General features: G+C 54.0%; 1 protein-coding gene across 1 annotated transcript in view; it reads right to left on the bottom strand.

The window, feature by feature from the left end:
• SNTG2 (syntrophin gamma 2) overlaps nucleotides 1-10,074 on the bottom strand; it is a 113,772-nt gene extending 103,698 nt beyond the window's left edge. Inside the window, 4 exon segments of the mRNA XM_039256006.1 lie at nucleotides 7,075-7,233; nucleotides 7,236-7,312; nucleotides 9,796-9,858; nucleotides 9,936-10,074. Of these exon segments, the coding sequence (XP_039111937.1) occupies nucleotides 7,075-7,233; nucleotides 7,236-7,312; nucleotides 9,796-9,858; nucleotides 9,936-10,074 (438 nt within the window).
• Between the last annotated feature and the right edge of the window lie 759 nt (nucleotides 10,075-10,833).

Raw genomic sequence — 10,833 nt, forward strand, 5'->3', positions numbered from 1 at the left:
AGCAGGCCCAGTGACACACACATGGGACGTAAATCCCACGGCAGGAGAAACAGACGTCCTGGCATGGGGGCCGGGGGGCTTCCCTCCACACAGTCCAGGGTCAGCCAGCAACTTGGGGAGAAAGGCCGAGGAGACAGTTAGTTACCCGCTGCCTCACATTCAGCCTGAGTCTCTGCCATGTCTGTAGCAACAGCCCAACGTGCCTCCACGGGAAGTACTCTGAGCAACGGAGGCCCAGAATTGGGTCACTGATTTCACAGTAGCCAGAGGCCTCTACTGCGCGGAATCTTTCAAACTTTCAATCGCGTTTTCCAACTTTCACCATTAAGTACCAAGTGTCTTTCTGTTTTGACAGACTTTGCCAAATGCCACTTTAAAATAGTCATTTTATTCACATATCGATCTCAGGAGGATAATCCGAATAAAACATCAGAAAACGATCACCTGAGTGATGCACACCAAAAATCAGGACTAACAGCCCCAACAGGTAAAAGAAAAAAAATATGTCATGAGCCTCGTTACCGTTTGTTCAGGACTTGAAGGGACTGTTACCTGTTACTAAGCCAGAACATTATCTATTCACATATTTGCTCTCTGCAATCTGCTAAATTTCCCTTTCGGAGCACATGAGCCCTGGTCACTTAAACCTCTGTGACACTGAGTTTCTGTGTCTGGAAAGTGAGGATGATACCATGTGTCCTACACAGGAAGTGCTGTGGACTAAACTGTTCCCCCCGGGTCCCTGTGTGCAAGTCCCATCCCCGTGTGACTACATTTGGGGGTAAAGTGAGGTTGGAGGGATCACGGGGTGGGCCCTGGACCATAGTACTGCTGTCCTGTGGGAGCGGGGACCGGAGGGGAGGCAGAGCCCTCTCTGCATGCGCTCAGAGAAGACGGCACCTGACCATCTATGGGGTTCTGCATGGGGAGCCTGGGTCCGCCAAGACAGAGCCAGCCGAGAGAATTACGGGAAACCAGCAAGCTTCACAGAAGTATCAGGATGTCCAGTCTCATCATCAAAAGCTCTGCCTTCTGCTCTTCTGAACCCCCTCGTTGGAGCTTAGAGGAATCTCGTGTGTCAAAGTCGGGAGAAGGTCCGGCCAATCTGTGTTCTCACAACTGAAGATTACATAACTACCTGGGTTCTCATGTGATTGTAGCACTGTCGTATTTAAGAATTTAATTTTTCAAAACAAGATTTGTAAAAGTTATTGAGTGGCTAAAATGAATAGGAAACACAATTTGTACAGCTTTCCGCTGGAAACGTCCTCGCAGCAGCCCAGCTGAGGCCCCTCCTGTGCCCTGAGGCCTCAGGACCCCACAGCCAGGTGAGAGGCACAAGTTTCCAAAGTCGTTCTCTCAGCAGATGTGCAGATGGAAACCAATGCTATCAACAGACACTGTCTAATTCAACCAATTCCTTCTCTGACGAGCTCGCTCAGTCCTCCATGGGGACACATTTTCCCGATAACCATGCTTCGCTCCCAGTGGGCGTTGGGGGGAAGTGCGCTCACTTCCCAGAGCGATGAACTATGAATTAATTCATTCAGATGTGAAAAGAGACTTTGGGAGGATGAAGTTTGGAATCGAAGGTAACTCTTCAATAAACTCTTTTCCAACAGAAGCCAGCTGCACTTTTCACAGACATGAGAGATGAGGTCCTTGAGAAAATATTCCACTTTATCATTAATTCCAAAACTATGCTTTGACTAATGGGGATTTATGGACCCAGAGAACTGGAAGCAAAAGGGAGCCACAGAAAGGATATAAACTTAGGTGAATAAAAGCAGTAATAATGCATTTATTTCTCACAAACAGGTGATGATAGGATTGTGGGCACTGAGTACAGAATTTATCAGACATGGCCAGGACTTCATGATAACAAATTCATCCATCTTGGGGAGTTTAATACAAGTTTAATTCTTTATTCCAAACTAAAATATCAGTTTGTTGATATTCTTCACAGTACTTGTTATGTGAAAAATAAACTTAGTTTTTCAAAATGACTTTAACAAGTTCAGTCGCTGTGGGAAACTGCAGACAATCTGTAAAGGCCTGGAAGGAAGGGCCGTGCGACCCGCAATCACCGAATTACTATTTACAGGTTCCTTATCCCCTTTTTAAAAGACAATTTTAAACTTTAGAAAAGCTTTAAACCTTGTTTTCAGCAGTAAGGGAGGGAGCTGACAATTTGGGGGGCATTGTGAGCTAAACTGGCCATCTGTGCAGCTCCGTGGGTCCCTCACAGGGCTTCACAGATCTGTTTCTAGGGAAGGGGCTGGTGCCCAGATCTGTGCCTTGCCCTTTCTACCAAGATAGGTAACACCTAGGACCAGGGAATAAATGTCCCAAAACCCATCTACCTGTAACTGTAAAGATTCCTGCAGGAATGTGGCAGCACGTGTGGCCTGGGGCGTGAAGGCACCTACGGTCTACACAGCAGCAAAGCCAACACCCAAGTATCTGACCCATTGACGCATGAGCCATGACCTTACATATTTACAGGGGAGGGGAGAGCTCCAGCTCTCTGCAGGGGGAGGCTGGGGCCAGCTCTGCAGGGGGAGACTGAGTTCTTATCTCTAGGACAACTGCCTTCATCGACGGTGTGACACCAGCCATCCGCATGCTGCTGCGGGGTCTCCACTCCGCCTGGCACCCAGCACACCTGCCCCCAGGCCTCCACCCACTGCCCCTGGGCCTCCTATGCACTCTTGCGTCCCCACTACCCGTTCTTGCGTTCCCACTGTGCGCTCTTGCATTCCCACTATGCGCTCTCATGTCCCCACTATGTGCTTTGGCATCCCCACTACACACTCTCCAATCCCCACTGTCTGTTCTCGCTTCCCCACTATCCACTCTTGTGCCCTCACTGTGTGCGCTCTCGTCCCAACTATGCATGCTCACGTCCCCACTATGTGCTCTCGTATCCCCACTATCAGCTCTCATCTCCCCACTATGTACTCTCAAGTCCCCACTACATGTTCTCTCATCCCCACTGTCTCCTCTCGTTTCCCCACTATCCACTCTCGTGTCCCCACTTTGCGCTCATCCCCACTATGTGCACCCACGTTCCCACTATGCACTCTCACGTCCTCACTATGCGTGCTCGCATCCCCACTATGTGTTCTCTCATCCCCACTATGTGCTCTCGCGTCCCCACTATGCGCTCTCGTCCCCACTATGTGCTCTCACGTCCCCACTATGCACTCTCTCATAGCCACCACGTGCTCCCGCGTCCCCACTATGTGCTCTTGAGTCCCCAGCTCCCAACTCCTGTGATGTCCTCCGGTCTGTCTCACAGCCTGCGATTTCATGTCTGGTACGGTGCTGGCTGGGGGACGGTGATTCCGAGCCGGGTGTGTTTGCACCTTGATTTCAAAGCAGGCCTGCTGCACGCCTGTTCTCAGGTCAGCTGGCTCACTTTCTGCGTCTGGTCTTTGTCCCACTTCCATGACCTCTCGTGCCTGGAGGCGTGCTGCAGATCTGGTCTTTGTAGAGCCTTAAGTCCCCAAGGGTCAAGTTTGTTTTACTTCCACCGTCTGTCGCTTATGGTGGTTTCAAGTTCACTCATGAAGGCCAAGACTTTCTGGCCCTCGTGCTCCACGCAGGGGAGAAGGTCAGTCCATCCTTCAGCCTCTCAGCCCCTGGACTGCTTCCTGAGGGCTCATGCAGATGCCTAACCAGGTCAGGCCGGCGGGCGACGCCAGCCCCAGGGGCCAGGAGCCTCCTCCGCTCATGCCAGTTGGCACCCCCGAGCCGGGCTCCGTCTATCCGAGAGCATCCTGGGTCACAGGCTCACAGAGGAGCAGCTGACACCGCCCTGACCCCGTGACTAAGTCACGGGGAGCTCAGTTCCCACACTCTGACTCTTAGTGTCCTAAACAGAAGACGGGGACACAGAATCGGCAGAAGGACACGCCCGCTGTAAGTTCGTCGGGACTTAACGTGGCGAATACGATATAAATGTCTTAAAACGTTCTCTTCATGTGCAACTTCCCAACCACAAACTTACAATTAAAGAAATGTAATGTGTAAAATAAAGGGACGACTGTAACAGAAAACGATCTACACAGAATTCTGAACCACGAGAAACAGCGAGGTCCCTCTCTTTAGGAGATACATGGGAAATCCCAGGATTTGAAATACACAAAACGCCATGTTGATCTGAACAGGCAGAAATAGAAATGAAATACGAATTTTCTGGTTTTAAACTCCAGTGTTGAACCGGCAGATTTTTAAATCTGTGGGTTTTATGAAAGATTCAACTTGGTTTTGCCCTCTCTCTCTTGTGATAAAAATAACACCTATCATTAACTGACATACAGCTATTTGTTCAGCAGGGTCACGTCCCCCCTTCACGTGTCCCTGAGACGGGCAATCGAGGAAGAGGGCAGCCAGGGCTGTGGGGCCCCGCACAGCATCCGCCTGGGGCGGCAGGAGAGCCCGGATCCCACGGGCCCAGCCAGCGCGCGGCTGAATCCCAGAGTACGTGGACTCGGCAGCGCGTGGGCTCTCCTCCCCAGGCCAGAGCTGGGAAGGTGAGAACAGTCATCAGCTCCGTTTCCTATGAAGAAAACTGAAGCTGAGAATGAAAACACCATCTGCTGCACGTGCGGCTGCAGCAACGACCCTGACGTCATGTCAGGCCCGGCGAACGGGGTGGGTGCCCTGGGAAGTCGGCACGCAGGAGCCGGCCTCGTGCCCTAAACCTGTCGCCTGTGGGGTCCAGGCCCACCTGCTGCATTACCAGGCTGCGCGCTTTAAGCGAATCACGGTATATAACGTGCTCAGGAAAGTCCCAGCACCGGGGCGGAGTCACACACGTCAGCAGCGGCTTTTAAGGGTGGCTGCATTGTAAGTCTTGTGGTCCTACCGATAAGCGGATTAGTTTCTGCTGGAATTCAGTAACAGTATCGCATACCCAGTAGATATGTGTTGCACTGAATCAGACACGTAACTGTCCTGTCTCGGCCCCACACAGAGGTTCAGGGTTCGGCGACGTGTAAAACCCTGGCTCGGTTCTTCTGACCCAGCGTGGACTGCTCGACCTTCCACTCCTGCCCTTCTGAACAGTCTGAAGTGGACAACAGTCGTCCTCAGCCAGGCACAGGCTCCCAGGGCACATCCAGTACCACAGACGTGGTGAGAGCTGCATCCAGAGCTCCCCAGAGGTGTTCTGGCTCCGAATCCAAAAACAGTCGTGACCTGTGTTAAAAACAGTCTTCTTGTTCTCCCAACACATGATAAATTCTCAGGCAAGAGAGGTGTTATTTTTACAATCGGCCGAAGAATGCAGGTTTCAGCCGTGCTGCACGCTGATGGGGCTGAGCCCAATCTGCTCTGAGCAGATATAGGGATACAGGAGTCTGGTCTCAGGGGCTGACTGTCCCCTCGGAACCACCCCTGAATCCAGCCAGCACAGGGACGTGTGTTTCTTCAGCAGAACATCCGCTATTTCATAGGCAGGAGAAGTAGGGAACCCGCAGAGAACTAGAAGAGGGTCTGGCAGGCACACTGACCGCAAACCCGCACCCAGTGCCCCACCCACTGGGCGGGCAAGTTACGGTCAGTCCTGTGGCCACTCACAGGCGTCAGTGAATCACTGGAAAGTATAAACATAAACTGATAGGTCTGAACATATACTCATTTTTCCTAGGAAGGAACTGATCACTTTCATCAAGGACTTAACCTTAGGCTGAGAATCTGACATTATGAATAAAAAATGTAATTTATTTTTCCTGGACAATGGAGCATAAAAACACTGAATGTTTTTAGTAGAAGTTGTCCGGGATTCTCTACAGATTATAAAGTCACTGTGAAAAAGAATGTTTTAAACGGTTACAAACTCTTAGCTACCCTCTGCTCCCCAGACCCGCGAAGCCGGGCACTCAGGACAGGTGGGGGCAGAAGGGGACAGGACGCTGAATGAGGGCTAGTGCCTGGGCTGTTGGGAAGGTGGACCCCAACCTCCGACTGGACGCTGGGATCGAGGGGCATGCAGCAGAAGGGACGGGTCCTCCGCCCCTGTCTCTGTGGCTTTGTGTGTCCTGGACGGCAGGGAGTGTCCCTCAAGGGCCATACGTGTGTACATACGACTCATCAGGACCCCTGCATCGCTTCCGTGAGGGGCACGTCAGGCTCTCCCAGGGAAGACGCCACACTGTCAGCATCTGCGTCTCCCAAGGAAACGCCGATTTGAAGATGGTGAATCCGGGAAAATGGCCAGTTTGCTTCATTTCCAATCAAAGGTCATGGGGACCCAAACAATGGGGGACGTAAGGGTCCGCAGAGCCCGTGACCTCCAAACAGCCCTCCCTGAACTAGGGAATAGGAATGACTTGGGGTATTTTCAAATGCACCAAAAACAACTTATTTTCAGCTACATGCTTTGAAGGACAGAGCACTGAGATGCAGCTTAGATGTGCACAGCTCTATGTGTCTCCAGCTGTGCGTCCACCAGAAGAAAACAGGAAATTGGCTACGGTTTTGATACGGCACATCTAGTAGAGGATCCTATATACTAAATCTATCACGCACAGTAGCCCTGTTTGAGTTAAACGGAGACAAAACTTGCCCAAATTGTTCTCCCTAATCTTTATTCAGTATTTTATGGCATCTAATCAGTAAGTGTCTTACCCTTAAGCAAAGTTCATTTGTATGAGACTAAAGCCAAAAAGAAGGGCAGAAGTCCCCATCTGTGTCCCCAAACGCCAGGGAGAGAGCTGACACCGGGCACCTGGAAATGGCCACCGTGCGTGGTTCCCCAGTTGAGGTTTCTGCCAGCAGACGGCCTCTCACCCTGGCCTTGCAATTCCAGGGAGGATGCGTCACGTTGCATCCCGTGGTGAGTGGGGACATTTCCACGCAAGGTCCTCAAGGGAACCCATCAACAAGGAAACTAGGGAAGTCAGGGATCGAGTAAAGGAAACAGCTGGACCCGATGTCTGGGGGCAGGTAAGCAACAGGGGAGGGGCTTTTCCTCAGCAAACCGTCCCCAAGGGAATAGGAAAGCGGCTGCGCCCAGTGGGGCCTCCCCAGCGCGTCCACGCGGAGCTGGCAGCGCAGGGCACTTACATGTGCGCCGTGGCTGCTCCCGCGGACACAGACCACATCCTGTTTCTGAATCGTGAGGACCTCTCTTGTCAGCTTCAGGCGGACATCACAGGGGCTTCCAGACCCTTCGTGGTACAGCAGGGCGAGGCCGGTTCTGGTCTATGGGGGCAAAGCGGCAACACAGGCCGAGGGTGTGAGCACAAGGACGTGGCCGCCACAACAGTGCCACAGCCCTCACCCACCCGCCCACGGGACACACCTGCACTGACACGTGGGGCAGCACATCCGCCTCCATCTGACCAGGGCTCCAGTGACCTAACACACGGGAAGTGGGTGACCTAACACACGGGAAGTGGGTGACCTAACACACGGAAGTCAGTGACCTAACACACAGGAAGTCTGAGTTTTGAATAACCAGTTTTGAAGAGTTTTTACAGGATTTAAAAAAATATGTTTTTAAAAGGAAATTAGCCAGGATTTTCTTTAAAAGCTCAAAGGTATTTTTACTAATTTATTTAAAACAATTAGAAAGGGTTTATTTTCTACTTTAACTAAAGTTATTTGAATGAAAACCATAACTTTACAAGATTCAGATAATACCTGTATGAAGATTTATTGGTTTGGAGTAGGAAATGGTGAAAATAATCATTAAACAGACACCGACTTCAGCAGAAGGGCAGCCGGGCCCGTGCACCAGGCCCTCCTCGGTGGCCATTGCCTGCCTCCCCGGGAGCCTGGGGACGAGGTGGGCTTCCCCCCACAGGCCGAGCAGCCAGGAAACGGAAGCATCAATCAGGAGGGCGTTTAAGTAGTTAGGAGAGCGTGCCAGGCCTTCTCAGCAGATGAAGAAAGGGTAAGTCAGAGAGACACCGCGGGGTAAGTGAGAAGCGGCCTCCTGGTGTGTGAAAATGGCGGTCAACCGGGTCTGAAGGTGCCCTGTCCTGGGAGCCCAGGCCTCGCCCCGGGTCGGGTCTCAGGTGTGGAGGCCGGGATTTCCATCCTCTTGATCGGGAGGTCTGTGTGCAGGGTGCTACTCGCACGGCCCTAGGCACTCACCATACACGCCAGGGGTAAGGGAGGCAGGTGGCGGCACCCTCAGGCCACGGCCACGAGGACGGGCCACGACGGGAGGCCCAGGAATGTGTGAGGATAACACCGTGGTCCCAGGGCAGCTCAGGGTCAGTACACGTGACTGCACGGGAATGAGCGGGCTCCACAGAGCACCAGTGCCTGCCCTGTTCCCCCGAGACCACACCTGGATCTGTGTGGGACGTGGTCTGAGCTTCAGGGATTTAGAAACTTACCAGATGCTTCTATTAAGCAGAAGCGTTTGGGAAGGAAGAGTTCAGAGCAGGGGCACGGCGTCTTGCATGCTCCCTGGAAACGCAGACCCTGCGGCCACGGGCCCTCAAGCCACGGACCCTCCTGCCATGGACCCAGCCACCAAACAGAACCTGCTTCTCCCACCACCTGCAGGTGAGGCCTGTGCACACCAGCGTTTAAGCACTGAGGGAGCCGTTTCCTGCTGTGTTAGACTGCGAACCACTACGGCCCGCCGCCCCCACTGCTCAGCCGCACTCTTGCACGACCACGCTGGCGCACTGGCACAAGACCGCCGTCCACACGTGGCTGCCAGGGCTGAGCACTGCGTGGTTGTGTCTGCACCGGGCTGGGACCCACAGCCGCGCTCTGGGCCCGGGGCAGTCTGCGGCCGTGGTTCTCCCCTCTCTTGGCCTCACCAGGTGGCTGAGAAGCAAGCGTCGGAGCCAGAGAGCATTTGCTGTTGCGCAGCACAGGCCCTTCCTCCACCTGCCTCACGGGGAGGCCCCCCACCCCCGACCTCCCGGCTCCCTGCCTGGCGGGCAGATGGGCTCCCGGGGACCCTTCACTCGAAATGTGTCCACACAGCCAGGGGCGACCCCTGCCCAGCGTGGGTGCCGTGGTTCATTGGGACTGTCTGCTCTCACTCTGCGGCCCGAGCAGCGGGGGGTCCAGGAACATGTTTAACTTAAATACATCCGTAGAGAAAGATGGTTAGTGAGGAAGACCCATGTGACCTGTCCTTAGTCATGTGACTTTGGGGAATTACTGCACCTCTACGTGCGTGACTAGGCTCTGGGGCCACTGCACGTGTTAATAATGACGATTACTTTATTCATTCTGATCGAGAATGACACTGTCCACTCTCAGACCACATGGCGCCGTGGCAGCGTGTACGTGACACTCACACAAGACCACTCGAACTCTGCAAAGCGCCACCTACCTTGGCGGGACCCGCTCTGCTCTATCTCCTGCTGGGACACTGCTGCTGGCCCTAACTTGCTGTCCATTCACCTGCTGTCGGGAAGGTGCTTCTTGGAAGTGACCACGAACCCTCTGGGGGCTGGGGGCCTGGGACGAAGCCGCCTCCCATGTGCCCTGATGGTCCCTTGAAACGCCCCCCGCATAACTCCCCCCGCAGAACCTCCGCTATCACAGGCCTCAGCTCCGCCCTTCCGCGGAGGCACAATGCCCCCCACTCAGCGGTAGCGTCCTCGAACGTCTCGAAGTGTGGGGTTCTCCCCACAGTATAAATTCCACGGTTTGTTCTCCTGGTATTAAGGTTGTAAAAATGCTGCTAAAAACTCTCACCAACCACTGTTCTTTCCCACGTTTCCTAGAAATGTGTTCTTTTAAAGGAGTTCACTTGGTACATTTAAACCAAAAACAATGTCAGGGGGCAAACGCGTCGCGGAAGCTCACGGGGCCGCAGGCTTCCCAGGCCGAACAGTGCGACCTCACACGTGTCCTCTTCTCGGGCCCCATCTTAAGGGGCAGGTGTGGCGTCAACCTCAGGGAGCCCTGATCTGCTCCTGCAACAGTGTGGCTGGATGTCACCGCACGTGGCGGCCCCTTCCCAGACACGTGGATGGAGAGCGGGGAAGGCTGGGCACCTGCCAGGAGGTGCCCTCCACCTGCGCAGGCCGGGGCCTCCCCGCTGCCCTCCTGCTGCTCGTCGACGTTCTCCCACTCTGCACGCATGGTCGCCCGAGAGCCTCTGTGCGGACACCTGCCTCCCCTCACGCCCACCTGGCCACCAGCCCAGCCCGAATTCTTCCCTCACACACGGCCCTCCCTCCCTCGAGCATCCCACCTTCGGGCCGTCCTCCACCACCCGGGGGGCCAGGGTCCTGGAGGCACCCAGACCTCCCAGGGAAGCGTCTGGACACTGAGTGATCAACGAACCATCCATTTTCTTGCCCCGGTGACGGACCTCACCGTTCCTCATCATAACCAGGGCCGGCGGCTGTGGGGCAGGGTTTCAGGAGAATAACAGACGGGCGGGGTGAGGCGTGGGACGCGGAGGAGATGACAGGCTGACAGCTTCCGGCTCGCAGGCCAGATGCTCGGGCGGCTCCACGTGCCCCTCGTGCAGCTTGGCCCACATGTCTGTGCCCAGCCTGCGAGAGCATCACGCATCTTCACGCAGTAACGGGCCTTTGTGGCACCACATTTTCGTTAATATGTTTAGCATTTTATAAAATACTGCCTATACGTTCAAGCAGAAACGTGTTTTTTATGATGAGCTACGAGGACTTTTTTACAGCACTCTCCCCGTGGCCACAGTAAAGCAGACACAGAGGTGCGCGTACATGTTGTACCGGTGTTACTACAAAGGTTTTCTTTAAACACAGCCTCTGGCTCTGACCCTGCCCCAGGCATGTGAGACCACAAAGGAACCGCGATAAATAGCCGCTCACCAGCCACACGGCCGTCACGACCAGGGAGTGAGCTGGGTGC

This window comes from Hyaena hyaena, unplaced genomic scaffold (assembly GCF_003009895.1).
Source record: "Hyaena hyaena isolate Hyena2069 unplaced genomic scaffold, ASM300989v1 scaffold_552, whole genome shotgun sequence".
Taxonomy (NCBI): domain Eukaryota; kingdom Metazoa; phylum Chordata; class Mammalia; order Carnivora; family Hyaenidae; genus Hyaena; species Hyaena hyaena.